The 25,874-nt window shown below is 39.9% G+C and overlaps 2 protein-coding genes across 3 annotated transcripts in view; one reads left to right on the top strand and one right to left on the bottom strand.

The window, feature by feature from the left end:
• ACOT9 (acyl-CoA thioesterase 9) overlaps positions 1-13,991 on the top strand; it is a 16,609-nt gene extending 2,618 nt beyond the window's left edge. For both annotated transcript variants that reach the window (XM_009084743.1, XM_009084744.1), the window contains exons 2-14: positions 1,902-1,947; positions 3,838-4,008; positions 4,102-4,139; positions 5,787-5,870; positions 6,455-6,558; positions 7,118-7,191; positions 9,235-9,302; positions 10,190-10,301; positions 11,425-11,515; positions 12,291-12,376; positions 13,192-13,279; positions 13,457-13,607; positions 13,826-13,991. In XM_009084743.1, the coding sequence (XP_009082991.1) occupies positions 1,902-1,947; positions 3,838-4,008; positions 4,102-4,139; positions 5,787-5,870; positions 6,455-6,558; positions 7,118-7,191; positions 9,235-9,302; positions 10,190-10,301; positions 11,425-11,515; positions 12,291-12,376; positions 13,192-13,279; positions 13,457-13,607; positions 13,826-13,884 (1,172 nt within the window). In that variant the 3' untranslated portion in view covers positions 13,885-13,991. The remainder of the gene's footprint in view (positions 1-1,901; positions 1,948-3,837; positions 4,009-4,101; positions 4,140-5,786; positions 5,871-6,454; positions 6,559-7,117; positions 7,192-9,234; positions 9,303-10,189; positions 10,302-11,424; positions 11,516-12,290; positions 12,377-13,191; positions 13,280-13,456; positions 13,608-13,825) is intronic.
• Positions 13,992-18,515: 4,524 nt separating this feature from the next.
• PRDX4 (peroxiredoxin 4) lies at positions 18,516-24,301 on the bottom strand (the record flags this gene model as incomplete). Its single annotated transcript, XM_009084745.1, has 6 exons — positions 18,516-18,566; positions 20,101-20,135; positions 21,695-21,825; positions 22,404-22,526; positions 23,063-23,179; positions 24,184-24,301. Coding segments are annotated over 6 exons (575 nt in total), but the record flags the coding sequence as incomplete, so codon positions are not given.
• Between the last annotated feature and the right edge of the window lie 1,573 nt (positions 24,302-25,874).

The raw sequence follows: 25,874 nt of genomic DNA, 5'->3' as shown, positions 1-25,874 counted from the left end.
TAGAGTTGAAAAGGAAGATGAACTTAGTTAAAATAAAGAAAGAGTGCTATGTATTTCCCCTCCATCCCAGCACAGTCTGCACACTGCTGAAAAATTGAGGTTTTCTGTTCTAGAAGCTGTAACAGTGTTTCTGCTAACACTGTGTTGATCAAATGCATGCTATGGCAGCTTCACAGGTGGAGTGTGAGTAACAGGAAAGTAGTACCTATTTTGTAAACAAGCCTGCTGCTTTCTAAGAAAACAATCAGACCTTCCCCCCTTCCAAAAAATCAACTCTTAAGATTTTCAATCAGTTTCTTTCATTGGATTTTTTTTTTCCATAGAATTAGTAGTGGAAGTCTTCTAATTTCAGAACATGATTTTAGCCTAATTTCATAAAGAAATGAGGCTAAAGCAGTCTATTCTATTTTGTCTTTGCCTATCTTCTTGCCCCCCCTGCTTCCAGAACCTTTTGTTGCTTGATATGAACTGAAACAGATGCACACCAATCTGAAAGAGAATTGTGTTTCCACAAACTTTGTGAAAATTGGCTCCCAAATCAGAGGTTTGTTAGGGTGCCAGAGCCAGTGCTGGGGTCAGCCACAGGCCATGGTGTTTGCTGGCAGCTGGAGAGTGACTGGGATGCATCCATGTGCTGGCTGGCAGTCAGTCCCTTGCCTGCCTCTGGCTCAGGCTGGTGCTTGTCTAGCAGGCAGAGCAGAAACAGGCTGGGAGTGCAGGGACAAGAAAGGGAGCTTAGGGGTATTGCAGTGGTGGTGGTGTGGGGGGACTTGGGCAGAAGTGACTGTGAGGGCAGTAGAGGGGAGAGCTGAATGGATCTGACTGAGAGAGGCGAATGTGATTTAAGTCCCAGGAAATCAGGCTAAGCTCGCTCCAGGGTTCACAGGACAGCTTGCTGATCACTGTGAATACTCTGACAGGGCACTTCGCTTGTAAAATGCCAATCATGATAAAAGGATCAGCTTGTGTCTCACCATCAGTCCTCTTTCTATTTCACCATGAAATTTTGGATATTTTTTGGTAGCCCTTCCTTGCTGTGTCCCTGTTTGGTCCTAATATTTGAATGTCCCTGTAAAAAGTCTGTATATAAGCAAAGAATCCCTCTATACAATTCTCAGCTTCTGTTCTGAGTTTGGGAATTGTTGCTGCTTGTTTTCAGGTGTTTCCAAATAGCTTACATTCACCTGCCTGTCAGCAGTTTGATAGATTTGATGGGACCTTAGCACACTTAATAACCTCACCTGAGGAAAGAGTAGAGAAGCTGCTTATGCAGATTATTCTTGCAATGTAGGTAAAACTTGTGCAGAACTTGTATGAACTCTGATGGTGCCAACAGGACTGGAATCAATTTTATAGGCCTGTCTTCAGTGCCTGGACACTGTATTCTTTGAGACTGCTAAAATGTGGGCTGTGAAACCCTGCTGGCAAGAGCCAGTCTGCTGATTTTACCTGCCTTCGTGGGTGGGATTATTTAATGGGTATTCTCCTCATTCCCTGTCTCCCAGCTGCTCTGTTCCCTTTCATGTTCTTTTATGACTTTCTGATTTGTGTTATCTCCACAGTTTGTGTTTAGGCTGCAATGATTTCACATCAAAATTCCTTAATCTGATCTCGAGCCACTCTCAGCTGTTAATTAGCACTGGAGGTGGCTGCATTAACAAACACTCTTTGTTGGCTATATGCAATAAGCTACAGCATCATGTTACTCAACCTGTTACTGTGATAAGCCTACTAATAGCTTCAGTGAATTTGGCCAAACTTTTGTTTCTGGGCTTCTATTTGCATGAGTTTGCTTAATTTTCCTGTTCTGGGATGAGGATTGTGCCTTTTAACACTAGGCAACCTCATGTTCATCACATGCAGAACTAAGCTTGATTTGCCTTGATTTTGTTTTTTTCCAGTGCGGAGCAAATTGAGAGATATAGTGGGAGCATCTACTAACTGGAGGTACAGTGTGCGTTAAATGTATTTTACTTTATTTGTGAAACCAAGATAGAGCCCCAGGCTTATGGTAGTAGAAATTAACAATGTAGCTTGCTGACTGGAGAAGGAAAACATCCAGCTAAAAAGTAATTGAAACAAGGCTTCTGAGTTGTTACTTTGTGGATCACACACTTCTCTGACATATCTCTGGCACCTTTAGCACCAAAGAAACAAAATATATGATCTTGATGCTTGCAAGATTATCCCATTAGCTTTAAATCCAGTGGGAGTTTAGGAGCTGTAGAGTCTGTTGGCAATGTTAGGTTGCTGTTAGCTCTTGAGTTATCTCGTGATGGATTGGCCACATGGTGGATTTATCCTGCCCTGGATTTAGAGGCAGCTGAGCTGGTTCCCTGTGAAGCAGGCTGCATTTGGAAAACTGTCAGCTCAGGATGGGGGTCTCCTTAGTCAGGAGCTTCTTGGGCATTTCCTGTGTCTGCTCTAACTTAATTGTTCGTTAATTTACATATAGTTTAAATAATCAATGTTTTGGCTTTATTCAGGTTACCTTCCTGCCTCTCCATTACATTGAATAAACCAGAGTTGCCTGTAATCCTGTACTGTTGTAGTTCTGAAAAGGGCAGTGTAGCAGTCTGGGGGAATTACATACTGCAGTTTGGTTGGTCCTATGTGGATTGTTAATTTTATTATGGCTGTATTTGCTGAGCTCTTTCACACTTTGTGCACTGGTAGGGAAATGAAGAGAGGCTTGCCTGGGTGGAGTGTCTGATGTGCCCAGGCCCTCTGAATGGTTTTTCTAAGCAGGCATGCTAAAGAAAATGCCTGAATCTGACACAGTCTCACTGAGATCTCAGCAATGCAGCGTGCACAGCTGGAGGAATGGCAGAAGTTTGTTTGCTTAGTGCTCACTTGCCCTGTGAAACGAATCCGTAGGTTTGCATACTCCTTGACATTACACCAGAACTGTTCCATGTTTGCTCCTTAGGTTTTTAATAGTTTGTTATTGATTCTAGGTATGTTACAAAATACTTGCTTTATTCAGTCAGGTTGCTCTTTAAAGGCAAGGGAACTTTGGTGGAACAGGTAAGAGAGTGTTGGACAAGACCCTTATATCTCATAGATACCTGTGCAAGGAACCAGCTGTGTAGATTGGAAAGAAGTGACAGTAAGTTGGCCTTTAGTCCATTGTGAGAGTTGCAGCCCCTCTGTCTTGAAAGGAAAAGCAGCTCTGAAAAGGTTGTACTCCCTTTTCTGTACTGTTTCCTTCAATTACTTTCCTGTATAGCCTTAAGATGTCTGGGTAGGAAGACAGAGAGAGAGAAATAAATTATAGTTTTCCCTGTTTTCTAGCTTGCTGATCAAATGTACACTGTATGAACTGATGCTTAAAGGGGAAACTTGCCTGTGGATGTTAGCAAGTGTTACAGCTGATTAGTTCTCTGGTTGTTAATACTAGCCAACACTATACATCTGCTTTGCTTCCTGGGAGAGATTGTAAGCAGATGGTCAGTCCTTTAAAACTTACACTGTGGGAAAAGTTGTTATACTGCAGCTATGGAAGACATGAATATGCACAAAAACTTCTAGGTTAAATTATGTCTGATTTGTTCTTTTCAAGGGGAACCATTTTGGTAGCATTCAGAATTAGCTGTATTTTGTTCCTCTCTTTAGTGTGAAATATGTGCTTGCCACTTGTACACAAAACTATTCCACTGTTTTCTGTACTAGTCTTGCTTAGCATCTCTCAATTCACTTTTCAAGGCACACTGACTGTGTCTTGCTGTTTTTACTACATTTTGGTTTTCATTTTGATGATCATCCATGTGACATCTTTTAGCTAAGGTTGCAGTTCTGTTGTCATACTCCAGACAAAATGTTTTCTTTTCTTTGCAGGGATCATGTGCAAGCAATGCAAGAAAGAAAAGCTCTTCATACTCTACTGGCAAAATGTCAGGAAGATCTCCCTCCTAGGAGAATGAAGGATAGCTACTTGGAAGTTATTCTACCTCTAGGAAGTCAGCCTGAAATAAGAGAAAAGTATCTGAATGTACACAACAGTGTAAGGTAACAAAGCAACCATGTTACACATACAGGAAAGTGTTAACTTTCTTTTGCTATGTATGTAGGAATTTAATAATCAAAACCCTTATCTTACAGGTTTGGAAGGATACTTGAAGATCTTGACAGTTTAGGAGGTATGTGTCTATGCCCCTGTAAAGAATGCACAAAGTGAGCTTGAGTACTGTTGAGCACTGTTTGGTGTGATACAGTATGAGCTCAGGGAGGGAATCACATAATTGCACCATCTTGAAGGGGAAGGGAAACAAGAAGACACTGATGCTGGAGGAGAAGGAAGGATGATAAAGAACAGACAGAAGCAAAAATTGCTCAGCTTCAGCTTCTTGCCTCGGTCAGTGTTTTAAAGAACCAGCTACATGAATAATTTACTGAAGTGATCCTAGATTATGAATCTGCATTGAGTGTTAACACAGAGGAAATTTGCAGAGTGCATATAGAAAATTAAAGCTTACAATTACTTTTTTCTTAAAAAACCCAACAAAAACCTACACAAAACCCAACAGATAATGAGGTGCAAATATTTTAATCTTCCCTTTGGGGAGAAGAGAGTATAATCTGGAAAGAACAGAATGTATCTAAAGAACAAGTGCTTATTAAGGGAAGGTTGTGAAAGGAACAGTTTTTTTCTGTTCCTTCTGACGGTCCCAATGGGCAAAATTGAGGAAGGCAGAGAAACAAGTGTATGCATGTCTACTGAGGGTAGACACAATGGTTAGATGATTTATATTTCTCTCTGGAATGTGGAAGATAACTGGCTTCAGTACCTGTCCTGTATTAGAAAAAGAGACTTCTAACTATTGGCTACCCTCCACTGTTAGATGAGATGAGCCTGTTTTCCTTTCTGTGCCTTGTTTATTTCCCCCGGAAATCTGTGAAGATCTTATTTTTATCCTGTGACAGTGCAGAATGTCTTTGCCTTGTTTGTAGTGGTACTGGGCTCTAGTCAGTTCCACTGGGGATGTATTGTTTTGGGTTAATCACGATTCTGTCCCAGTCACACAATATTCAGGATATTGATGTAATCAGTTGATAGGCATAACAGGTTTTAGAATTGTGCTTCACTGATTTTAGGGAAAAAAAATCTTAGGTTAATTGGAAGGACAGACATCTTCCTTCTCTCTTACCTCGTTAAGTACCACAGATACTTTTGATTATGAAAATCTGTTTTGAGTGAAAAATCACATGAGCTCTAGAAAAAAACATATCTTTGCAGCCTTGAATTACTCCCAGGAGTCTGTTTACTTGGATGTGTTCTATGAACAAAACTAATGAATTTAAATAGTGATTTGGGTAGTAGTAATTGCAGCATGATAAATACCTCTGACTACGGTTTCATGCCTGTAAGGCACAGTTTATTTAATCTCCACCTCTTTAAAGGAATCAGTATTTGAAAAGTCCTCAGATAGCATGTGACCTTGGACAACCTGCATGAAATCAAAACAGAAGATAGGAGGGATCTGAGACAGTGGGCTGCAGGGGTAGAGGGAAGAGATTATGCAGGATTGGAAGTAGAATGATGAGTTGATTTAAAGGGCTTAACTAAATTTCTCTTTGTAGTAAGTAGATACACATAAAATGGAGACAGCTGCTGCATTGCTGTTTTCTTTGTAGCAATCCCATGTGTTACATACATGAAAATAAGGCAGTTGTGCTCTCTTACAGTAGGATAGTTTGTCTTTTACAGGTACTTCTTACACCTTGCAAATATCTGCTCCACATATGTTTTTGTTAAAGAACTGACTCCATTTTTGATCTCTTCACAGTTCTTATTTGCTACACTCACACCAAGCAGGAAATGCAGCCAAGGTCTCCCTTATCTATAGTTACAGCTCTGGTGGATAAAATCAGTAAGTGGCAGTTTTGTCAGTGGAGATGTTTTCACCTGTTTGTCTTACCTATTCAGCAGCTACTGCCTTCCCGTGGTTGTTGCTGGGGATACCTTCTTCACTCACCTGTTTAGTTCACTTCATCTTATTTTGGCTTTGAACTCTTGAGTATTGTGGATTTTGTTGAAGGGAGGAGGAAAGAGTTTTGTAGATGCTTTCAGCATTTCATATGTTACTTCCCTTCAAAATACAACTTTCACACTTCACTTCTGTGTTTAGTTTTATTTTCGCATTTGAGTTTCTTAGCTTCATTATCGAACGGTGTTTGTTCTGGTGGAGTCGAACCTTGCTTGTGTTTTGCTCAACACCTCTGTGGGTCTGCTGTGCACTTGTGTGCCTAATTCCTACTGTTGTTCTGGCTTTGGAAGTCTGGAAAGGCAGAAATCACAGACTAGCAGTGTTGCCCTTTGCAACAACCATCTTTTCTGGGTTGTCTTTGCATGTGTTGCCACTTTCAGAACACATAAAGGTCTTAGAGGATGTGGCCTTTCTAGTATTAGATGTGAGTGATTTGTCTCCAGTAACCCTTAATGTTTGTCTTGTAGATTTGTGCAAGAAGATTATACATCCAGACTGTGACATCAAATTCACAGGCAATGTTTCTTGGGTTGGGAAGACCTCAATGGAAGTGAAGATGCACATGCTGCAGGTTAGTTTCCGTGACTTCTCTCCATATTATGATAGGCATGAGGTGCTTCAGGGGAAATTCTCAATGATGACATCAGCAGTTGAAATGGTATTTTCTAGAATAACTTTTATAAGGGCTTGAAACAGCCCCAGTGTTTTGAAGACCAAGACAACTTCCAGTAGTCTAGGTGCAGCAAGGCACTTTTGTTGCTACTCTGTCTTTCAAGACAGGCGTTTTTCTTAACCAGCATTTTATATTTAAAGTGAACCACAGTACTCCTGCAGAAAAAATAGGTGGCTGTTCTGCATGAATTGCTGCCTGTATTGATTTCCTTCCCTTCCAGCTGAAAGTAGTTAATAAACATTCCCTGCTAAATTACATTGCAGAATTCCTGAACCCAAAGTTTTAGTTCGTGTTAATTCCTTATCTTTGACCTATTGTGAGAGGTGTTGGAAGGGATGACAGAATGTGAAATAAGCAAAATTCACAGTGTGATCACAGAGTTGATGTCAACTAAATAGCTTGCTAAGCACATATACAATTCTAGAGTTTAATGATATTATTTTCCTGCCTCTCTTAGCTTCATGATGGTGATTACAGCCCTGTGTTAGATGCAACCTTTGTCATGGTGGCTCGGGATCCGGAGAATAAACGGTAATTTGTGGGACAGGAAAATAGTTTTCAGACTCCTGCTGGGCTGAAAATGGCAAACATGGCAGCTTGTGCTGTATATGTAGAAGCTATATAGTGTAGGTGATAAATAAATCACACAGTTGATGTTTTCTGCTGGCAAGTGTTAACTCCCCTGTGACAAGCTTCAGAGCATTGATTTTGGCAGTCAGCTGATACCAGGAATTGCTGGTGGTCTTGGGATCTGACTCCTTTCTTGGACAGATTTTCCCTGTGTTTGAGTGACTGGCCTGAGTGAACACAGAAGTGAATGAGTCTGCCAGAAACCCACCTGCATTCTAGTGGTTGTTAGAATTAAAGATTGAGTTGTAGTGGTTAAATAATCTTTTGGTGAACAATACCATTAATTCCCTAATTAGGCACTTGATAGGTGTCATCACAATAATCCAGGCTTAAACTTGCTTGTGTAACTAACATGGAATTGATTAGTATTCCCACAGATCTTAAAAAACCCTGAAACACTAACTCTGTTATTTTTCTGGTTTTACTTTCTCTGCAATTCCATAGTCATTAACTAACAGGCTGCTCAGTTTCAGTTCTGGCTTTTGACTCCAGCATCAGAACAATTGATTGTATTTCATACCTCTTTCCTGTATAGCCTGCCAAAGTAATAAAAGTTTTTCTAACTAGTTTAAATAATTGCTTGTATTTAATGAAGAAGGTTGTGTTTAGTGAAGAGGTTTTACTTGATGTAATTATGTAGCCCTCATAACATTAGAAGTAGTTTCTAGGTTGGTTTCCCTCGGATTCTTTTTTTAGAACCCATGAACACACTATAATTAAGAAAACCACTTATATTTATGGTTCCCATTTTAAGGACCAGTTTTGCAAAATAATTAGATCAAATCTAATGTAATTATACACTAGCACATTGACTAAGGACAAGCCTACATGGACTTGTGCAGATAGATGCAAACTTCAGTGGCTGTTGTACAGACTAGCTGGCCACAAGCCAGCTGTGTTTTGGCAGCGTTCTGTCCGTACAAGGAGGATATTTATGAGAGAGAGAGAGGTACAGGGTACAGGTTGGCTGTAGTGCCTTTTGGACCATAGCAAACTTGCATCTCAGCAGCCTGAGCCCTGGACATGAGAGCTGATGTAGATGTGTCCTGAGCTGGGGAGAGGGGAAAAAAGCTCAGTGGTGGTGAAGGAGCTGCTTTGTCACCAAAATCCAGAGGTTTAGCAAACCAGGAAAGAGCAGTTCGTTCTAGGAGAAAGGATTCCCCTCTGTATGCCCCTTGTCACCAGCCCCAGTAAAGGCTTGAGGTAGAGGTGAATTGTTCAGCAGATATTTGTGTGTGTGTATATGTTGTTTGGAGCATTTGTCCAAGTGTTGAAAATAGAAAAACAATAATTAGAAATTGTGGGAAAGAATGGTTCTTGAAAATAAGCATTTGCCTTTACTTGTGAAAAGAAATAATTAAATGCTATATAATTAGGTTAAATTTATTTGTGCAGTAAAATAAACATACAAGTTTGAGCTGAAGGCATGTCATAATCTCCTCTGATAAGTGGTACACGTGGTAAACAGCTTTTGGCTGTTGATAAGGCTGTCATGGGAACATGTGGGTCATAAAAACACTTGCTATGGCACTGTGCTCTTTCTATTCCAGAAGGAATGGTACCATGCAAGTTTTGGTTTAGGCTATCCTGGATCATCATGTTCTCTTTTGCTGAGTTGCTAAGCAGCTTTCTGCTAGAATAATCTTCATTATAATTTATGGGTACACTTCTAGCTTCTTATGGAACATAGGTGCATCACTTGCTCTTTCTTAATTACAGTAGGTAGTGGCTGGATCTTCATTACACTACACAGTGGTTGGATCACTTAACTGCCTCTCCAGAGTTAAATCTAATGTAATATTCTGTTGGTAGCTGCACATTATGAAGTAATGTATTTATTCATCTTGTACCATGTATGTAAGCAAAAATGGAAGGCTGTTATAATGTATTTACAGGACAAATTCTTGTAAAATTTGTAACTTAAAAAAAAAATTCTGTCCCTAGGCCAGCATTTGTTAATCCACTTGTCCCTGAGAGCCCTGAGGAGGAAGCAATCTTCAAGCAAGGGGAATGTATGTCATGATTCCTGGTAGTATGCACATCTGCCTTGGGTTCAACTTAGTAGCTGGAAGGAAGTAAACTTCAGAAGTTCTGCTACTTAGAAATGCTCCTGATTTGTTTAAAATCCGATTTGTGTGTCTGTAGTGTAAGAGAGTTTAAAACCCTGCTATCACATGCTTGGAAACTCTGGCTAAACTGACAGACAAAGGCACTCCTGGTGTGCCCTGCACATCCCGAGGTGCTCCCTCTGCTTGGGATCTGAGTGCAGCACAGGCTGATTGCCCCCATGTCGGCCTGCTGAGTGCATCACAACTTCTCACCTGTCTGGGCACCACGTTCCTTTTGGAGAGAAACTCAGAAAAGGAAAAGGAGGAGAGCAGGGGAAGGAGTGTGTAGCTCTGTCTTTTTGTGTTTTAAGCTGGAATTTTGAAGCAGAGAGTTAGGAAAACATTGAAGACTGAATAAACTGGACAGAAGATCTTCTAAGCTAAAATTTCAGTTGTTGTGGCCTATGGTAATGAGTTCTGTCAAACTTCCATTCTTGTACCATTGGCAAATCCTGAAGGTGATAGTTTGTTCTGCAGGGTTTCTTGTTAGATATGGTTTTTTTGTACTCAAGTTTTCTGTAGGAGCCGTGGGTGGATATCATAGTGTATGTATAGAAGTTCTTTGTCAGATTGTTGAGGTAACAACAATGCTTTTTTTCTGCTTTGTTTCTTCTTTGATGCAGTTAATTTTAAAAGCCAAATTTCTATTTGAATCCATGGGACCATGAAGTCATAGCTTTTAACTTACAGGGAGGAAAATTAAAAAGGAAAGACAGTTGATTCCAGGTTAAAATCTTCAGAGCCATTATTTGTTTTTGCTTTGAACTCTAATACTTTTTTTTAATATTTAGTGAACAAGCTGAAGAGGATTGATTTCAGCACTGCTTCCTTACTGAAAATGGCTCCCACTGCAGAAGAAAGAAATATTATACATGACATATTCCTTAATACATTGGACACAAGGCAAGAAGGGGAGGGGTGGAGGAGAACTGATGTCTTTGAAAAAGTAGATTGCCTTTTGGGAGGGTGCTCACAAGAGGGTAGTCTGCAACAAATTCTGTGATGCTTTATTTGCAACACAGGTACAAACTTAAATGTGGCATCTGCAGCTCCCAAGAGAGTTTTCTGTTGTTATATAGCAATAGCTGTGCCAAGATGGTAAAAGTGGCAATATAAGCAAAAAGAGCTTCTGAACAAGCTGTTAGGAATGATCTTGAGGAAAAAAGGTTAATAGTGTTTAACCAAATAAGGGAATGGAATGGTTTTGCAGCCATGTGACTTGCACAATCTAAGAATTTTGTGCCATGATATCTAGACTAAAAACCCATGAGGGCAGGAACTGGCCATAATTTGACCAGGTATCCTTGCAGTGTGTTTTAAACATAATACCTGACAATGTTATTTGGTGGAGACTGTTGTTGGCATGCTTCTCTTTTACGTGAGATTGGTGTGAAGTTGTCTGGTGTGAGTGGTGATAGAACAGTGCCTAATGACATTTAGTGCAATGTTGTATTTGTGAGAATATATGATTTCTTTAACTTATTAACACTATACAATTGTTATTTTCAAAGGAGTTTACCAGAGTGAGACATGCTTTTCCTTAAAATTAGCAGGTGTATTTTGTGCACATTCTGTCTGGATTTGAAAGCCTCAAACTGTCTGCATGTTTGGTATTGAATTACTCTGTTAGATCATTGTGTGCTTTTAATTCATATTATGACTTAAAAAACAGAGCAAGGCTTTTCTGACAAAGTATGTGCTTTGTGCTTGTAATTCATCTTTTCTTTCCTGTACCTTTCTTGAGCTTCTTCAGTCACATAAGCTGGAGCATTGGCAGAAGTTTTTGAAAGATCCAGAGTGTAGGTTTATTGCAGTAGCAAATCACAATGCCACTTTAGATAAGGCTTCAAGGTCAGTTGGAACAGCATTTAGTGATACCAGTTCTGTTTTGGGGTTTTATTTTTGTGTTCTATTATATTTTTGCAGTTTGTTTTAGTGTGTGTGCCTGCATTTGCTATTCATGCATTTTTGACTTGCTGAATTCTGCTAATTCTGTGGGCTATAAAGTTTATTGTCTCTTCCAAAGGACAGTAAGTTTCCGGAGTCGTAAATTACCACCTAATTCAGTGTGGATGGAAGATACAAAGCTAAAAGGTTTACAGATTTGCCATCCTCAGGTATTTTGAAAAAATATTACTGAATTACAGAAAGTTACTTATGAAGTAACTTCAAGAGGGACTTCTTACAAGTGCATGCGGTGATAGAACAAGGGGAAAGGGCTTTAAACTGAAAGAGAGCAGGTTTAGATTAGATGTGAGGAAAAAATTCTTTACTGTGAGGGTGGTTAGACACTGGCACAGGTTGCCCAGGGAAGCTGTGGATGCCCCATCCCTGGAAGGGTTCAAGGCCAGGGGATGGGGCTTTGAGCAACGTGGTCTAGTGGGTGGCATCCCTGCCCAGGGCAGGGAGCTTAGAACTAGGTGGTCTTGAAGGTCCCTTCCAACCCAAAGCATTCTATGACTCTTTGAATTGTCATGTGAGATTAATCTATCTATAAATTTGTTTTGCTTCTGCAATCCATGCAATGTATTTAGATCTCAATTTTGTTTGCCATTTTTTATTATCTGTATGGGTTACCACTGCAAAATAGAAGATGACCTTATTTCTTACCGGACTATTCATTCTGTGTAAATAAATTCCTTTGCTAATTGTTTGCAAAAAGTTTGGCCTTTGGTTGCTGACACAATTTCGACATGTTATCTTATGTTATCAAATGAGTCAGATGAGCTCCTATTAAGTAAAGTTGCCTTAGGCATTTTGATTTTGCATGTATGTTTTAGCAATGCTTTTTATACATTCAGGTCTTGGGACTTGTGTTAAATACTGGGAACTGAAGTGCAGACTTCAACAAAATGCTTTAAAAAGAATTTTGATTTTTGTTTCTACATACAGGAACGGAACATCTTCAACAGGATCTTTGGGGGTTTTCTCATGAGAAAGGCATTTGAACTGGGATGGGCAACTGCTTGCAGCTATGGGTGAGTTCTGGACCTGCAGTATTTACACAATCCAGAGCACTCTGCACATGCACATAGGTCAGGAAGCCAGGCTAATCATCCTAATAAGAATCTGAGCCGAAAAAACCTAGGTGTCTAGTGGAATCTTGCACTGTTACTGCACATCACTGTCTTACTTAGGGCATCTGTCATATTTACAAAGTGATTTGCATCTTGCTCCTTGGAGCTTGGTTTTTAAGTATTGTCAAGTTAGGAAGTATATCCATTTTCTGTTTTCTTTTATCTTACCAAGCTGTTGAGATGGACCTTTGAAGAAATGTTTTCTTTGTAACCATATAAAATAGTTATTCTATTAAATAAATATTACATCATTCCATACACAAGAGGAGTGGTTTCTGAACTTCTAGTAACTGCTGGAGCTTAGGAGGTATGACTGAAGTCATCACCCAGCGAAGATCTATGTGTAAGTTTAATGGAGTAGCCAGATATATAGTGACAGCCTGATATAAAGTGAAGTGGTTTATGCCAGTGCTTGGAACACTGAGGCCTGAGCAATGATGGCTTGGAGATTGTCTAGCATGTACAAGTCATAAGATACAACAATGATGCAATAATGTGTCCTTAGAGAGTGTGTACTTTTATTGGGGTGAGCGATTTCCTCCAGTTATTTTTGTCTTGGGTGATGACATAATTCTTTACCACTTCCTGTGGCCTCTGTTTAAGGAAGAGATTTATTCTCTAGTAACCCTTCTTTAAAATGTTGACGATGAAATATTTTAAATTTCTCCAAATATCCTTTTTATTCTTTAGAAGAAATTTCTCTTTTGCTTTCTCAGTGGTTCCAGACCCTTCATTGTATCCGTTGATGATATCATGTTTCAGAAGCCAGTTGAGGTTGGATCCTTATTACTGCTTTCTGGACAGGTACGAGTTGATTTCTTTTTGAGAAGGAACAAACCTTATTTTTGCTGTCATCACTGTTAGTCACTGATAATGAACAGTGTAACATTAGAGTGTGTGACTAACGGTGTAATGAAGTCTGTTACAGTTTTCAGCGCTGGTGATAAATTACAAGCTGTAACTCTTGTCTTAACTGTGTAGGTCTGTTACACAGAAAAGAACTACATCCAGATTCGAGTACACAGCGAGGTTTACGATGCAGATACCAGGGAGCACCATACTACCAATATCTTCCACTTTACATTTATATCAGAAAATGAGGTCCCAAGCGTAGTGCCTAAAACATATGGAGGTAAGTATGCAATTAATGTGTTGTCATCATAAATCTGATCATTTTAGTACATGAACTATTGGCATCCAAATGATTTAACAGGATTTCATGGCAAATCACATTTATTTTATGCTTTGATGACAGTGTAGATTGCTTCTTACTCTTGCCAATCTATGTAGTTGCCCAGTATTGATACTAAATTACTAATGTGGTTCTCTCTTTTCTTAACTTTTCTTCAGAGTCCATGTTGTATTTGGATGGGAAGCGACATTTTGCTGCAGTCATGAAAGAAATCTGACAAGCACTGGGTGCTGCATTGGCAGTGTAGCAGCATGCTGGCTTGGAAGGAGTTGTCACCAGAGCTGGCTAATGGACAGGTGCTTGCAATACTCAAAAAACCCCCCAACAACAACCCAAAACCAGAACAAAACCAAACCAAACCCAAACCCTACAGCAAACCCCATCTTTTTAGCGCTCTTTATGTATTTGCATATATTTGGATTTTTTATTCTTGCTACTGGAATTTGTTGAAATCTACTTTTACATGCTGATGCTAGGAAAATAAGGCTGAAAAAATATGCTTTCAAGCTTTAGATATCTTCTCTTTGTCTACTTTAAGAGATCTCATTACAATCTTTGCTGTCTTGTCACCATCTGCCTTCTTTCCCTTAAATCTTCTCTTTGTCTACTTTAAGAGATCCCATTACAATCTTTCCTGTCTTCTCACCATCTGCCTTCTTTCCCTTAGGAGCTCTCCTTTGTGTTTCCCTGATAAGGGATAGAAGTTCTGTCGGAAAAACATGTGCAATAAGCAGATATGCACAGGCGAAGCACTTTGACCTACTTGCTTGTGTAAATTAAGTTTAGGGTCATCATTTTTTTAAACAAGGACACATACATCTAGGCAGCAGCATAGGCTCAGAAGTTGGTAGTGTGTGCACAATGTGAAGCAGGTGTTTCCCATCAGTGGGGATTTTACAAGGTTATTTCAGCTTCTGTTTTGGATGGTTTCATGTTCCCTTGGGAGAAAACTGTTTTTTGCAATGAAATGAGATGGCCAGATGGTATCTTCTGGCATTCTGTCTGTGTACAGCCAGTCCTTGCGAGCCTCTTCCAATTTCTTGTTTGTTTGTTTTAATATATAACTGTAAGTGAGTTCCTTAGTGAATTATTTCTCATGGCCTGGAGACTAGAGATCTGATTGGTGAGATTGTGTAGGACTGGGAAATAGCATTGTAGAACAGAACATTTTGGTTTGTTAAGGATTGGGAACAAAAAAAAAAAGTAAAATGCTGCCTAAATGGTAATGGTGATGTTTGATGCTGGAGTTAGGGGTCCAGAGAATCTGTGTTGAGCAGCTCCCAAGTGAGCTGCTGAATGGTGGGAGGTTCTTTGTCCCACTGAGGGCTGGTACAGCTAGAGGACAGCCTCCTTCTCAGCTGGATTACTAAGCTGGTTCCTTGGTGGACTGTAATGCAGTATGAGTAGATGGGAAGCATCAGCTTTTAGCAGTGAGGAGAATTAGTCACAAGCACAAAACTGGACCTTTGATACCTTCAAATCAATAATGATACCCTGTCTGATCAAGACACCCAAAGAGTTGTCTTTGAGTTGGGCTCAATGGTAGGTTAAATGGATGAAATCTGATGTCTCATGATTCACAAGAACAGACTCTCAGCTTCCCTGCAGGGTTTAAAATCTTTTGAAAAGAGGAAGCAGCAAGTGGAAATTATGTAAATCAGCACAGATGCACAAAACAGGCTGATAAAATAAAGCAGCACGCTGACATTTTATTTCCGAGTAAGAAAGTCTGAGAAATTCACAGTTAGGACCAGCTTCCTTTGGTGCCAGGATGGCATGAAGTTGATGGCCCCTAACAGCTGATTGCTATTGCTGTGAGGAGGGTGAGTGTTACAATAACCAGAGTGTTACACATCTTTTCTAAGATTTGACTGCATTACTGATGAGTTGCACAGAGAGCTTTCCAGGGGAGGCACAGGGGTGTTGCCTCATCCAGATCAGATTAATGCACTGTCGTGATAATAAGCTCTTGCTTCCTTCTGTAGTGTTTCTTTCTACAACTGTTACAATGTTAGAATCCTTTTCTTTAATGGTTATGATGCTGTGGACATGTATTGCATTTTCTGGGCTTCTTTGTGAAACTCCTTGGAAGCTGAATACACTTGACTGACCACACAAAATAAAGAACTGAAATTCTGTCTCAGCTTCTTCACCCCTCGCTGCAGGGATTACTGCTGACTGTTGAAGGCAGGACGTGGAGGGATCTGTTTCAGAGCTATGCATTACTCCTGACTATCTGCAGGTTTCTATCACTGACCTAGTAGTCCTACCTGGGTCACTTTTGTGTAACACTTGTAAGTTAAGTTCTTCCTTTGCTGCCTTATCAGCTGTAGTTAAAAATGAACAAATTGTAATTTCTACATTCAGCCTTCAGGAAGGGATTGGAGAGGAGAAAAAGAGGTAGAGTAGGGAGCAAGGTGTGACATCAGAACCTTTGGGCACGGTGAAGAAAATGAATCCTGCGAATGAAGATGGTTAGAAGAATTAGTGTGTTCTCAAAGTTCATGATAATCACATGTCACAGTGACAGTAGTTACAGAATAATATGTACAGACATATACAGTGTGTGTATATATATATGCATATGTAAAAGATATGTCTTTATTACTCTCTCTATATATGCACTCTGTATTTTTTACTCTGAGAAAGTAGCTTCCAGTTGTCACCCTCTCTGATGATGGGCTATGTATTTCTTTGTTAATGGGTATGCATGCTGCTTTATACCTTTGTACGAGAGAAAATTGTTCTCAGATCTTACAGTGCCCAAAGAAGCACTTTGTTTTAAATGTTTTTATTTTTCTGTGGTTGAAAAAAATAAATTACTTACTTAAACTGACTGTAACAGCTTCTGGTAGCCCTTTACAAATGTTCACCATTCCTTTGCAGACATGTTGTGGTGTAGAGTGTTCTGGGAAGAAGCTTGCAGGAGCTGGTGCAGCATGGGCCACAGAGCAGGGGCTTTAGTTCAGAACCTGCTCTAAATTTACTGCATGCTGAATTGGTTTTACTGCATATTCAGCCCAGCCTTTGTCTGGTGACAGACTGGTTTGATTGCTGGTCCTTCTCTGAATGCATTTTTAACTGGGTGTGGGAGAGATGATTTTTTCACTTTATCTGGTAACTGTTCAGCAGAAAATTCAGAACCAGCCCTGCAGCAGGGACCAGTCTCCCAGGCCCTCCGTGTCTGCCAGGCTGATGGTGAGTCTGTGAGGGGGTTATCTCCAGAATTTAATGCTGCCTAAAGAGAGTTTCTTCTTACATTACAAGCAGGCAGGCATCAGGGCTCTGCACAGCAGGAGAGGCAGGGCTGGCTGCCTGGGGAGGCAGAGCTTCCTCAGAGCATCCAGGTGTGGTGGAGCAGCATCTGCAGGTGTTGGTCCATGAGACAAACTTGAAGTCCCAAGGTGAGGGAGGTCACAAAAGTTCCTACTCCAGCTAGATGCATGCTGCTTGGAGAGGTGGCTTTCACCTGCAGATCTCACCACCATTTATAGTTTAACAGCTGAGAGAGCAGTCAAGGGGTGTGAAGTTAAGACTGTGTCTCATTACTAGTCATTACTTGCTTTGCAGGAGCTCTTTGCTTTCTCAGGTGAGAAGACAGGTTTACAATGGCATCTGCATTTTATGCACTGCAAAGAGAGGCCCATGAGTACATTCCAGAGTTTGGAAAGCAGAGGTGTGTGAGATCTAATTCTTCCACAATTTCAACCCTCAGGTGAAGAGTACTGGAAGAACAAACTGCTTTGTCATTTGTTCATTTCAAATATGTAATGACACATGGCAGCTCAGGTCTTTGCTTAAGGACTATTTCCCTAAGACTTTTTATCCCCATTGAACTGATTTTTTTACAAAAACAATTCCTTAGCCCATACCTTACCACGTGCATTTAAAATGTAAGTGTGCATTTAAAAAAGCCTTCAAAGCTGACACTGCTACACTGCTGTGAACCTAAATTTGCAATGGTCAAAGCTTGCAGATGGCCCCAGTTTTCTTCAGTCACTATGTGTTCTCAGTCCAGTTTTCTCTTCTTGAAAGAAGAAATTCATGTACATGAGCCACAAGAGCTTCTGATGATCATTGTGTATGTCATACCAACCTTGGGAAAGACTACAACTACTCCCATAAAACTAGGAGTCACAGCTAACAAGCAGATCAGCACAGGATGCTAAATACTCTGTCCATCTATTGACAGTGCAGGGACAGGTTAAAATTCAGACTGTGTGAAACAGAATCAATCTTATCAGCAAGTGAACTACAAATTCAAATGTGGAAAAATGTACTGGTTCAGCTCTTGAATTACACGAACCAGCACAGCTGTACTTTTTTCAGCGCAGTTGTACTGATTTCTGTAGTGTGGGGTATGTTCTTAGTAGTTTAAAAATGTTTCTAGCTTTGGGAAAATTGGAAACTTAATTCAGCAACTGTAACATGTTTCTGGCTTTTGGGGTAGCTGCTGAACTATAGACTAATGTGCCATAACCAAGTGGCTCTTTTTTAGCTGTACTTCCTAGAATGTGACCGAAGAGACAAGATTTTTGTGGAAATTAAGTAGCTCATTAATAGCAAAAGTCATGAATCTAAGCCCAAGATGCTAAGAGAAGTAAATTTGGGGAAGACTGGGAATGTAAACAAGACTTGCAGGGAAAACATGCATTTCATAAGCATATTCTCTGATAGCTAAGGAGGTACCTGTGCTTCACACAGGTTAGACTTCTGTTTAAACAGTGAGACTTTTAATGTTTTACTGCAGCTACATACTAGTCAAACTCACAAAAGTACCAAAATTAGCGAAATTTTATTGGCAAAAATCAAGTTGAATGTGACCTATGTAATTCAACAAAGGTAGAATCAGTTTAGCTTATCAAAATACTTCAGTTTTCCTGCAGGATCTGGAATTATCTGTGCAAGAAAGAAAATGAAAATGTTAGTCAAAAACCAAAGCCAAGAAAACACAATGAACTATAAAGCCATAACAGCACAGTATTTCATAGTAAGATAAAATCAGTTGACTTGCTGCTAGATAACTGTTTATCTCTAAAGGTACCTAACAGCAGTAGCAGAGAGATTTAATTGATTGAGGCATGACAGAGAGTGCAGCCTACCAAAGGAAGAATTTGGACAGCTTGCCCCAAAAGCAAGATATTTTAATAAATTCATGTCTGTAATCAAGAGTCTTAGAAATTACTTACAGTTCTTCCCTTGGCCACCACACTCTCATGGCTTCCTCTGGTTTGATCTAATGAAATCAAACACATTTAGAAGGCACGGCTACATCTTTGAGAAAGGCTTTTTGAGCTACTCTGCTATTTAAATTATCTGCAGCTTTTGCACAGAGGAGATGCAGAATGCTTATGTATTGTTTTAGATTTTAAAACTGGCAGTACTGGAGATGTTAATCTCAGCACTGTAAGACTTTTTTAGAAAATATGTTAAGGTCATGTTATTTAGGTGATCCTAGTTATGGAGGGCAGAAGTTTTTAGTGCCAAGATATGAATGTTAGGCCACCCAGGCCTCTTTCATTTTACAGTCTTAATGTCCAGCTTCCCCCACAATCACACTCCTCTGCTTGCTTGAAAGAATTGACTCCTAGCTTCCAGTCATCCTGGGAAGTTTTCACATCCAGCAATGAAACATGGTTTAACATTCCACTGTGTTTTACTATCAAGTAGTGCTCACTACTCTGCTTAGAGGCTGCTGGGACATGCTTTTTGTTGAGGTAGCACTTAAACAACAGTGCTCTGTCATCACCAGATGGTTCAGAAGGAAGCCACATGGTCAAATAAATGACAGTGATCTCACCAAAACGAGGCAGCTCAGACCTCCAGTGAAAGTTTCATTATTCTGCTGAGCCTTGCTCCAAGCCAGAGAACACAAACAAGTTCAATGGGTGTTTATCTGAACTCTGGCTCCTCTGCTTGGAGTCACATGGAGGCGAGCAGGAACAAAGGAGGAAGAGTAATTGCGCAGCAAAGCAGTGCTCTCTGCTGGAGAGTGCCACGCTGGCTCTGGCAGACACTGCAGCAGCCTGGGAACTTCTGCTTTTTTTTGGGTAGGTCCTAGGATCCACAGTAAGAATCAATAGTACCAAGAATTTATATGGACAAATAACTGACAAGATAGGACAAACTCAAGAGTTTCCAACTTCTTCTTATCAGGTGTTCACAGGAAAAAAAGCTTTTGAACACAAACTCATTGCTGCTCAAGAGAGTTTTGTTCACACACTGGGAATTTGAAACAACTAGAATATATCTAGTGTGAGGGAAAAATGCCCCTAATGAAATCAAGAGTAATCCAAAAGCTGTAACTATAATAATGTGAGATTACTCATATCTTCTCACTGAAAGTTGCGAAGATTTTGGATTTGGCTCTAGTGGGAATGATAACTGAGTTTTTATTAGTAATACATACACATAAATATAAACAGTGACTTACTGTTTCACTGCCAGGTTTCCAACCAGCAGGGCAAACTGGAAAAAAAAAAGGACAAAGTGAGCTAAGGTATTTTCACACACACTGACTTCTGTGCACGTAATTATCTTTCTGATCTTGAAGTAAAACACCATGCAAGTGTCAAATGTAAATATCTGAAACTATTAAATGTTTAGTTTTCTTTATACATGGGATAGTGACATAACAGTTGATAACTGACACCACCCACCACTTCTGTTACCTAGAATCTGCAGATCTCTCTATGGATGTCTTATGCCTTGGTTTAATTCTTGTGCCCTTCTAGGCAAAGTACTGGCAAACCAGTACCTGAGAATGAACACCTATTCTAGCAGAAACAAAAGTTTCATAATAAAATTCGGGTGACTACAGAGACCTGCCTTTCTTTCTTTAAAACCAAAGGTAGGGGAATTTGTTAGTAAAGAAATCAGTTCCAAGATTCCACAAGAGACTGATTTCATCTGGAGCCTTGCTTAGGAGTAAAGTGGTTATAGCATGTGGTTACCACACAGTGTGGCTGGGAGCCCTGTCACCCCCTGTATGGCTGCACATTCTGGAGTGAAGCTCTTATCCCTTCAGAGTTTTCCCTGTGAGGCTTTAGCCCAATGAGTATTACACTGCTTTAAGGCATGCTGACAGACAAAACGCCACAAATGCAAACAAAAATTGTGGAGAACTTTTTTCATATTCTGTGCAGAGAAACCAAGAGAGTGCAAAAGCTGGAAAAAATGTGATACTCTGGAAACACACTGCAGATCAGTATTCTGTAAGATGGCTTTGTAACTAAATCAAGGTAAATTTCCTTAAGTCTAATGTGCACAGCCTAAGTATCAGCATTTATCTTTTCAAATCTGTACAGCAAAGCATAATAATGATTTGTACATGCACATAAAGATACTTACAAATGCCTGCTGAAATTGAGCTGAATTGGAAGTTAAGCTGCTGAACATGTGTATTCATATATAAACAAATCTTCACATAAATGAATATGTTTATTTAAACACGTTACTTAAAGAAATGTGAAAAGTTCACCCTGTGCTTGAACTGGAGGACTATCTTTGTCAGGGGAAGGTGATCATATACCACTTACAAAGAAAACACGGGCAAGGGCCCTGAAACTTGCACTGTATCACATTGCACTGTATCACATTGTATCTCGACATGAAACTTACTTAAGTGTCACAGAGCCTCAGTGAATGACAAAGGACAAGGATGGCCTGCATCTCAATTACTTTAGGATGCAAAAATGTACTGAAATATTGGGTCTGATTCCTCACAGCCTCGTATGCTGTACAAATTACTGCTTGTGACACGTGGTACATAATGCCTTAATTCAGACTAAGGAATGCTTTATGCTCTGCATTCTCATGGATGTGAAGCAAAATGTGAATTACTATTCTAGAAACAACCTAAGGAGGCAGTGGGACCACAGAGCCTTGCAACAGGGCAGTCAAACCACTTTACTCACTGCACGAGGCCAGTCCCTAATGCTACTGAGTACCCTTCCTCCTGAAAGGAACAAATACAGCTGCCAGCCTAAGTAAAACAATTTTCAGTGTGACAGTATTTAAAAGAGCACCTTCTCCATGTTTGTCTGTGTACTGGAATGCTTGTACTAATCGAAGTGTTTCATCCACTGATCTCCCAACAGGAAGGTCATTCATTGTGATCTGCCGAAGGATTCTCTTATCGTCAACGATGAAAAGGCCTCTGTGAAAACATTTTTGGTGTGTGTTAGGCAACAGAATTATAGTGTTGTGTTTACACAATATTTTACGTCTGTTGGATGGGAGGAATTGGATCTTTGCAAACACCATACAATATCCACCACCTCAGAATACCAGTAACCTACTATTCCTGACCAGGGTATTAGGTGACACTAGCTGAGGGTAAGTTAAAACAGGACACCTCCCTGCAGAACAGAAAACTAAGCTTTGACCAGCCCTGCCAGGGGATGCTGCAGATGCTATGGCATTACAGGGATCCCAAAAGCAACTATTCAGTTTTATGAAAAGTGTATCTCTTGAGGCTATTAGGTAACCTTAGTCTTGACTCCACTTGGACTTGGGAGGTGACTGGTGACTGCGTGTCAAAGAGGATATTAGCCTCAACCCCTGTTTTGACTCATAATGACTATTTTTTTGTGTTCTTCAATATTTTTTTGTCTCTTGACATGATTCCCCAAGTAAAATCTGCTCTTAAAGAAAACTTTCCAACGCTTCTTTAAATATAAGGCAGTAAGTACTACCCCAGCAATAACTCAACAGAACTGTAACCAAGTGAAATACCTAAGTGTATGCCCTTGATCTTCCAGATACACTCCATAATCCTTTGAAATTTGGTGTGTCAAATCTGAAAGAAGGGGAATCTTCATTGGTCCAAGTCCTCCTTGTTTTCGAGGAGTATTAATCCTTTGAAAGAAAAGAGATACAGATGCATTTTTCATAGATTTATAATCCCTTACGAAGTCAGAAGTCACAAACCAGGACAGTATGGACAGAAGGATTTAGTGCAAGTGACATTTTTTTTGTCCTGCACACAGGGGAGATCAACTATTTATGGTTTGAACAAAATGTTCAGTAGGTCTTTTGCAGGTTGTGGCCACACCTATTAATGATGACCTCTTTCTATCAGTTGCATTTGCTCTAAGCCAACGTGCTCATAAACTGGGACAGCATGAAGCAATTACTGATATTTGCATTGTTATACATTTCTTTTTGTATTTGTAGAATTTTTTTGGCCTGAAACATGACATTAAACAAGCTTCAAAGAAAAAGGTACTTTCACACAATAGGATTAAAAATTTCTGTTTTAAACATCTGTGGCAATAGCATCACACTTTCACACATTATGAAATACCTACAGAGGCTAAAAATCTGGAGAATACTGTTCAGCTAAGAGGGAGCCATGAATAATTTTTAGTGAAAGAGGAGATCAAGATACATACCATGCTAAGTGAGTGAACTTTGAGTCCACAGAACATGCTACTACTTCAGTATTTATTGCTCTGAATTCTTCAATTCGGTCACTGAAGGCAATTATCTCAGTTGGGCACACAAAAGTACTAGATAATTTAAGACAAGATAAAGTCAAAATTTCATGAAACATTCAAGAAGTTCTTAGCTTAACATAAAATGGTGGATTTATCATGAATCATTTCAGCTTTTACTTAGTTTTATTGCTTCTTCAAGTACTTAACCAAAATGCTGCCTGACACATCTGCCACCCTCAGACTCTAGCTAAGTTACAAATGGTTTATTACTGGTGACTATAAACCTATAGTTACCTTACAGTGTATTCAAAGAGTTTTTACAGTTACTTTCTTTTAGATGTCATGAATTAAGTGACTGAATTTAAGCACATTAAACCAATTTTTCAGAGGATTATAATATAATTTGTTATTCCTACACATATCTGCAAGTTTAAACTATTTTGTCTTCAACTTTTTTCCACCACAGAAGAAATAAAGGGTAAAGATCACCATTTATCGTGTTTTGAAGCTAACAATGTTATAATATTAAAGTAGTTATGCATCTCTGTCCTCTTATCGTCATGTTGTGGAAAAGTGTGGGATTGTCTCTTAGAAAGCAAAGCTGTTTTCATGCAGTCAGTAAAGTTACAGAACTCTAAATAAAGAAGGGCAATGTTAAGTGCTCTTAGAATGTTATGGGATGAGCTTAAAGGAAAAATGCCACCTCTCGGATACACTATATACACTTCAGAAAATATAGATGGGATGCTGTCTTCTGTTTCCAGCAGTGATTTACAGCATTAAACCCAACACAGGTTGCCTGACTGGGTACTACAGGCAAAGTTGTTGGGGTTTTTTTCATGTAGAGACACAAATTAGTGGACACACTTATTAGCACAAAGATTGTGTTACAATTTTACCAATGCATGATGAAAATACAAATGCAAAGAATATATTTTCTTCTGTCACTCCTTTCTTCTCTCTCAAATCCTTACCAAATGAAAAAAACAAGACCTCAGAAAAAGTGAAAAATTAATGAATTATGAATCTAGTGTAGCTGCACTCAGTCTTGGTATGTCTGAAGTGGTCTTACTTACAAGTCAAGAGGATAGAAGAAGAAGACAAGATATTTTCCTTCATAATCTGTTAATTTCAGCTCTTTAAATTCTCCATTAATGACTGCTGTTCCCTCCCAGTAAGGTGCTGGCTTGGAGACTGAAATGCAAAGAATGTTCAATTAAAAGTCAGAACACAAAGCCCATGTTCAAACTAAAGCTGTCAGTTAGCTACTTGGTGTGCAAGGACAGCTGTTCCTCCTTTAGCCTGAAAATCTGGTGCACATAGTTACAACATGAAACTGCTCTACAACTCTAAATGGGGAACACAGAATGGTGAAGAAATGTAGGTTTTAGTATACATGGGAAGTAAATAATTCAACCAATTTGTGCTCATAAACAAGCCCTGTGAATCACTGCTAATCCAGGACACACAAACCTTATCTGGGCATACTGAACAAACCACACGTGCACCACCAGCCCAAGGCAGAACACCTGGAGGGGAAGCTGTTTAATATTTCAGGTTCCCACGCTGTTATGAAGAGCTGTTGCGAACCAGAAGCACAAGTTGGTTCAAATCCATATTTTTACTTTTTAGCCATGAAAAACTACTTTGAATTCAACTCCACAAAAATCACACACTACACCATGTTTAGAGACAAATACCTAAAAGTGCAGTGTCTGTTTACTGGACTACAACTCCTATGCAAATTGTAACTTGAAAACAGCTGTTTTAAAAAAATATGCAAATAAAATGCACGAAATGTATTTACTATTCTTATCAAAAGGGATTAACCTTGATTTAAAATATTAAAAATAAATCTGCCAAATCTACTCTTTTCATAGCAATGTGAATTCTGAGATAAAGGACAGGGTATGCTGGAGTTACAAGGTAATCTGAATGCACTTGTGATGTCAAGGACATTGATAGCAGCTCCAGAAAATCAGAGAAATGCTGCTGAGAAAAATATATGGAATCTTAACTAGTATCTGGCTGGTGACTGTGTTGTTTGGTTCTCCTTAGGACAACCCACAGCAGAGGAATATAGTTAGTGAGGATGTGTAACAAGGACTGCAAAACCCACCCCAAATCGTAAGACAGATCACACCTGTGAAAGGGAAGGCTTTGGTTTAACTTCATATAATCTACAAGGGACACAGCAATACAAGTACTGAAAGTCAGCAGGTATGACTTATACCCTGGCTCAGCAGAGGAAAAGGTTTTCAAAGCTGTAAATTCTCACTGTGCAGATCATTTCTGCATGACCTCTATTCTCTGTTCTGCAGAACTGGACTTTGGGAGAGCATCTGACCACTCGAGCAGGTGCCCCAGAACATATGTGCAACGTAATTTAAGATGTTTGCACCTAGGTCTGTCATAAAGCATTTAAATCACACGACAGCGTAGGCACAGCAGCAAGTGACAAACCCAGCCCGGTAACAGCTGGTGAGCCTCACCAGCCGCGCTCGTTCAGCGTTTCTAATCATAGCATGAGCACAAAACACTTCTGCGTATTGTTTCAATCGCTTCCCTAAATCATTCTCCATTCTGGAGCCACAGACCCTGCCGAGCGCCCACCAAACGCTGAGCTCGCTGCCAACTGAGCACGATGGACACGTCGGTCTGGGAGCGCCGGCGCAAGGAGGGGAGGGAGACGGGGCTGACTCCGCTCGCTCCCTCCTCGCGAGGCCTCCCCGGGGGGCTGCAGCCCGCGGCCGGGAGCGCCGGGGCG

This window comes from Acanthisitta chloris, unplaced genomic scaffold (genome assembly GCF_000695815.1).
Source record: "Acanthisitta chloris isolate BGI_N310 unplaced genomic scaffold, ASM69581v1 scaffold6721, whole genome shotgun sequence".
NCBI lineage: Eukaryota > Metazoa > Chordata > Aves > Passeriformes > Acanthisittidae > Acanthisitta > Acanthisitta chloris.
Note: the sequence above shows the minus strand (reverse complement) of the source record. Positions and strands in the feature narration are given on the sequence as shown.